Source organism: Paralichthys olivaceus, chromosome 3, assembly GCF_024713975.1.
Source record: "Paralichthys olivaceus isolate ysfri-2021 chromosome 3, ASM2471397v2, whole genome shotgun sequence".
Lineage (NCBI taxonomy): Eukaryota > Metazoa > Chordata > Actinopteri > Pleuronectiformes > Paralichthyidae > Paralichthys > Paralichthys olivaceus.
Genome location: NC_091095.1, coordinates 10,582,975 through 10,589,077, shown reverse-complemented (window position 1 = coordinate 10,589,077; position 6,103 = coordinate 10,582,975). Strand labels below are relative to the sequence as shown.

Here is a 6,103-nt window from a genome sequence, read left to right as displayed (position 1 = left end):
CTTAACTTCTGGTTATTTTTGCTCATAGCATGTCAACAGTGACAACAGTATTGATCATCGAATTTGCAATGGGCAGACAATTTAGGCGATTTACGGAGTCATTAACAGCAAAATGATAATAGAGCATTATAAGCCTCCAGAGTCTACAGGAGGGGTTCATTGGTTCCTAATATTCAATTTATTTGATGAATGAGAAAATAAATATCAATGCAACAATAATGTTTCACATAGAAATCATAAAAGGTACAGAAATGTGATATTGACAGAAACTCAGATCAAACCAATACATTGGAAAGAAATATCAATATATTCTTCTTTCATAACTTTTACATTCTTGAAGGCACTGTAGCTGATGCATTGACACTGATACTAATTTGGAGTCAGTTAAATTGTTTATTTTCGATGCTGTGAGAGCGACAGCAACTAAATTTGGTTTAAATGTTGTGAGATAGAGGTAAAAATCTCTGAGATGAGTGGGCATCATATGAAACAAAATCTATCTGGAAGACTATAAACCACCAGGTACGTGAGAAGATGTTCTCTGTCATTTTAGCTGGACAGATCATTTTTTCAGAGAAACACAAGCAGAACATGTATTTGCTGACCTCTAGTGGTATAAAGTGCTGCTTTGGAGTGTGCTGTCAGCCAGGGTTCTGTATTTTACTTTTTTCTTTTCATTTAATTCATTTTCATTGCCCAAAACATTCACCCATAATCTATTTTATTATTTTGTTTGTGCTCAAATTCTATTCCCAGAATTTAAAACTACAATTAAGCTGAAATTTGACACATTTCAACAAACTTTTTCTCCAAGCGCCAGAACAACAGTAAGGCCAAGACAACTTAAAACAACATTTGGTAATAGTATTGTTAAGTTGACATTAGCTACCTACCAGTACATCCCTATAGAACCTAAAAAACATCTGGTCTTCACCATTTGTGTTTCCTTTGTTAAAAGATTTTTTAAAGTGCCTCTTTGTCCACAGGTGAGCGGTCTCTGTTCCTGCATGTCTCTGAGTCTCCTTCTTCAGTTTTCAGTTGGATCATGGAACAAACTGACTTAGACAACATCAGCTATCAAACAATAACATCTCACCCATCATTTACATCTGCACATGAAAGACAATGAAACTCCTCAAAATGACATTTTTAAATATATAACCTGAACAACTGCAGATGAATTAAACTCATGAGCACGGTGATGATAAGTGTCTTAATGCAAACGTGTCCACACCTTTACCTGCTTACAATAAGTACCTGTGTGCATCGGACCAGCCGTGGTGAGGCTGTAGAAACAGACGCTGCTCATGTGACTGTAAAAGGCAGGGGACGGCTGCTGGTGTCGTCACGTGGATCTGTTTACGTCTGGAGTCATTTCCGATACGGGGGCGACTGACGGGTGTGTCGTCCAATCAGGAGCCGAGTACGGAGCAGAGGACGTGACGGACGTTGCTTACGCCTCTCACATGAAATAAGAAGAAGAAGAAGAAGAAGAAGAAAAAGGAGAAGAAGAAGCTTTAGGGATTATAGTGACACAGTGTTGAAGTGCATCTCCGTCGTTGCGTGGTTTCTTTAACAGCAAATCCAAGAGAGCGATGTCCCCGACAGCAGCTGAACCCGCGGACCAGACCAGTCTCCGGGCAGGAAAGAAGGTAAACAGCGGCGAACAGCGGGCTAGCCACCTGTGTTAGCATCGTGCTAACTCGGGCACAGCACGGTCTGTTTTTGTTGCTAGCTCCACACCTTGCGCGGGTTTCCTCGCCCGGGTTATTTACGTGTACCAACACAACAAAGTACTGCCATGTCACACTGCATGACGGGGGTGTTGTTTGCGGGTATTAATCTGCTCAGTGTGTTAACCGCACAGTCTCTGAGATTTGAGCTGTTAAACTTTAGTACAGACAGATTCACTGTTGGCGGCTTGTGTTGCTATTTCCTCTTTTCACATCCAGTCACGCTCACATGCCAATTCAGGAAAATCACCATTACCTCATATTCTTTTCTTGCCCCAAACTGTCTGTTGGTGTTTAGTCACCGGATCACTGACTCATGTTGCATTCACTTCCCCTCCACTTTATTTCTGGCTAAATTAGTCCCCCTGTGTTCCCGCCAGGTTACAATCAATGCATCTGTCGCTGGGTGGTTTTATGCATGCCATGTGATAATGATAATAATCTTTAGGATTTGCATTTGTCAGATATCAACTTCTGTTAAATCTACAATCAACACAAGCACCACCCTGCAGCTCATCTAACCATGGCAGCATAGCAGCAGCATTGTTTTTCCACACATGACTGACATTGACTGCAAATCACTCAGCAAGGCTGTTATTGCAAAGCGGTGATGATTGGTGGATTAATTGATTGATAGAAAATGAATCTGAAAATTAAGGCTGAGTGTTAAAACATTAACGATGATTATTGCAACTTGATTTTCATCAGTAGCAATATAACACGTTTTGCATTGCACAAGCAATGATCCACCTCAGATTTGTAAAATGTTTTTGTAAAATGCATATATGCATCAATGTAATAAACATTGATTATCACTGATAAGATGTAGCAGCTTACCAAAAATCGTTTGTCTGTTTTATGTTGTATGTAAAAACGTTTCTCATTGAATTTCCAGAAAATTTACTGTTATTATAGATCGATGAACTTTATTGACCCCAGATGGGAAATTGTTGTGTCACAGCAGCAGTTCAACATTCACAGAGAGTAAGACCCAAAAGACAAGGTGCAGGTTGTAGTATTTGACATGACTAAATATATATTTGGTATGAATATAGTATGAGCAAAATAAATACATATTTGACAGTTATTGCAGCAGTAATTCCTTTTATTATCAGTATTATTATTTTTTTTTCGATATTATTAGATATTATATATAAAGTTGAAAAAGATATTCCTTTAATAGTCCTACAATGGGGAAATTTTCCCTTTAGATCCGTGCACAGGATATTGACCATATCCAGCCTTTTCTCCTCCCTGAAATACTACTTTCCTATTTTGCAGCTTGACTACATGGCTTAATGGTCCAAAGCCCTGCAAGCCTTGTTTTCTCCTAATCACATACCACCCTCGACCAAATGAACTTGTGTGACCCCCTAGGCTGAGATAGTCTTTACGAGGCAACTGGCAATGAAAAGTATAACATAAAGCAGTAAGATAGTCCTGACACAGAGCCAAGACACTGGCTTAAAGAAAATATACAGTACATCACAGGACAATTGTTACAAACTCCTGCACAGTGCTTTACTATGGTCCTCTTTGTTCCCCACAGAGCATACGCTGCTTTGGCAGGGGATTTTTTTTAATGAAAAAGTAGGACAGCTACACCCAAGAGAGATAAATGCTCTACTGAGTCCATAATATTTAGTGTATCTTCACACATCAGCTGTGATTACATTTGTTAAGTCCAAGCTCATATTGATAAACTATTCAAGTTTTTGACACTGTTTCAGAAGATTGGTTTTAATATCGAAATTTATAATTCATGTATTCAAGCGTTGTGCTCTTCCACTTAACACTAACATGCAATACTCCAAGCCTTGCACAGTGTGCTGCTGCAGTGAGTGTGAGTCAAACATCTGAAAGTTATGTTAAATGGTTCAGCGAGTTGACCGCTGACTCGCGGTACAGATAATCTGTTTGACAAAGCTGGTGCACACAGATAAATGTCAACATAATTTTCTCTTAAACTCTGAAAAGACAGAAACTCAACTGACATCAATATTTTTAAGTGGCTGTGTTCAAACTGACTTCCTTGTGTCACAATCAAGGAAAATTCCAAAAGAAAAATTAGTGCTGAAGATTAAATCACCATATGTAAAGTTAACTTAATGTGGCCAGTGTTCTTCAAGGATACCGACTGTAAAAAAAGCTCACAAGAGGTTACAATAATGTGATGTAGCATGAGGAACTACGGGCTCATTGTTCAATCTTTTTTTGCAGCTAATACAAGTAAATATTATAATTGTAAGTGTTCAGGAGTAAAGAACTTTTTAAAATACCATTATCTCATTTTAGAACTCATACCTATATATAATGACATTTCAAGACTGTTGAATCAATGTTTGTGAGTTTACATTAACGCAAATATTGATGTCTTTTCCAGGTGTGACGGCAGCGTTGCATAAAGGGGTTCCACTGCAGGCCATCGTGTGTGTGTGTTTATGTTGTATGTTTATGAGTGAGTGGCGAGGCAGCTGGGGGTTGTAACGTAGTGCCAAGATGCTGCTGTCCCTGGGAATGTTAATGCTGTCGGCGACGCAGATATACACGATCTTCACGGTGCAGCTCTTCGCCTTCCTCAACCTGCTGCCCGTGGAGGCTGACATTTCTGCAGTGAGTGATTCGTCAATCAACTAAAAACTATCCCCATGTTAGGCAGGGTTGCATTTACAACTTGATAAGAATCTCAGGCCTGTATTTGATCAGGTTTATGCCCCCTATTATTCAAAACCTCTGAACTAGTCACTTGGGTAAATGGCGATCCCACCGTTTTGGTTTTGATAATGCATCAATCAGGCTCTGTTAAATATTTAAAAAAAATTGAAGATGATGTTTTCCATCTTTCAGTACTCATTTGACAACAAAACGGAGAACTTCGATGACCTGCCTGCACGTTTCGGTTATCGTCTCCCCAGTGATGGACTGAAGGTGAGTGAAGTGTGAGGTGTCTGACAAGCTGATTTATTTAAAGGCTTAATGGCGATTATGAGAGTAACTATGAAATATAAAAAAAAGATAGTGGGTGTAGAAAAATGCTCAAACCATCATAAATTCTTTTTACAGTCCCAATACACAAAAAGTAAGTTAATTTGTATACAAAAATGTATATGTATTTATATAGATGATGGATGCATATAAGTTCAACCTCACTATTGGAATAAAATACCTTGTTAAATACCTCCTATCACCCTCAAACACAAATACATTTCATTTACATCTCAGAAGAATACCAGTATTTTCAAAAAACGAATTAGACTCTGGCTCTAATTAGACACTCGACTTTTGTGCAGCTCCTTTTAAACGTTGCTGCTCTGTGTTGTGAATTGTAAAGACGTGTTACTTCTGCATGCTACCACCTCCCACCCCCCACCCCCAGCACCCGCTATCCACTACCACACCCAGCAACCCACATACTGTTTGATCCACTGAGCTCCCAAACAGAGGGATGATTCATGTCTGCTATCTAAGCTGGTCATTGTGGCTATTCCCAGAGTCAAGAGCCCAGTTGTTGTTGTTGTCGTCATACAAAGGATTTCGGCTCACATAAGCAAACTGTTCATGTTCAGGTTAAGCCCTACATCTAATGATGCTTTTAGCCTAGTGTGTAATTCACATACCATATAAACGCAATCTCCCTGTGTCACGGTCCGATAAGAACAAAATACCAAAAATGAATCATTTCAATTCAATTTTATTTGTATAGTGCCAAATCATAATATACATTATCTCAAGGCACTTTACATAGAAGGTCAAGACCTTAAAATTTTTTTTAAATTGAGAAACCCAACTCTTCCCACAAATATCAAGAATCAAATATAAAAAATAAAATCAGTATATAAAACTTTGGACCTGTTAAACAAGTAGCATTCTTCACCATGTTGTTTCTGGCGCATAGCAAACCTGCAGGCTGTGATCACAGTTACACAGTTAACTGCAGGTGTCCCAGCTGTATGTGGCTTTATGTGTGACACCAAACCCGTCTTGTATATTTGGATACTGTGTCTATGGGTCGGTTGCTGTGATGAGAAAAAAAAATCAGTCACATTCATAATGCACATATCATCATACATCATACAAATATCTCTACAGGAAAGGTAGGTGGGACAAACGGGGGGGATTATGGTGCACAGTCGTACTGCTTAGTGTGTATGTGTGTTAGTGTTATGTAACAGTCAGTGTTCGGAAAGATGAGAAAAGGCTTAGGCCCTCTGCCTCTCTCTCATCTAATCTGTCTAGTCAGGGCAGAGAGTCCGAGTGTCATGCAGACATGCTGCCCTAGTCCCTGAAGGCTGCAGTGATTTACAGTTACACTCAGACATTTTTCAATAATACATTTATGGTAAACAGACTGAATTTATATTGCGCTTTTC

General features: G+C 39.1%; 1 protein-coding gene across 1 annotated transcript in view; it reads left to right on the top strand.

Moving 5' to 3' along the window:
* Positions 1-1,420: 1,420 nt before the first annotated feature.
* rnf13 (ring finger protein 13) overlaps positions 1,421-6,103 on the top strand; it is a 36,039-nt gene continuing 31,356 nt past the window's right edge. Inside the window, exons 1-3 of the mRNA XM_020081406.2 lie at positions 1,421-1,652; positions 4,117-4,346; positions 4,581-4,661. Of these exons, the coding sequence (XP_019936965.1) occupies positions 4,233-4,346; positions 4,581-4,661 (195 nt within the window). The 5' untranslated portion in view covers positions 1,421-1,652; positions 4,117-4,232. The remainder of the gene's footprint in view (positions 1,653-4,116; positions 4,347-4,580; positions 4,662-6,103) is intronic.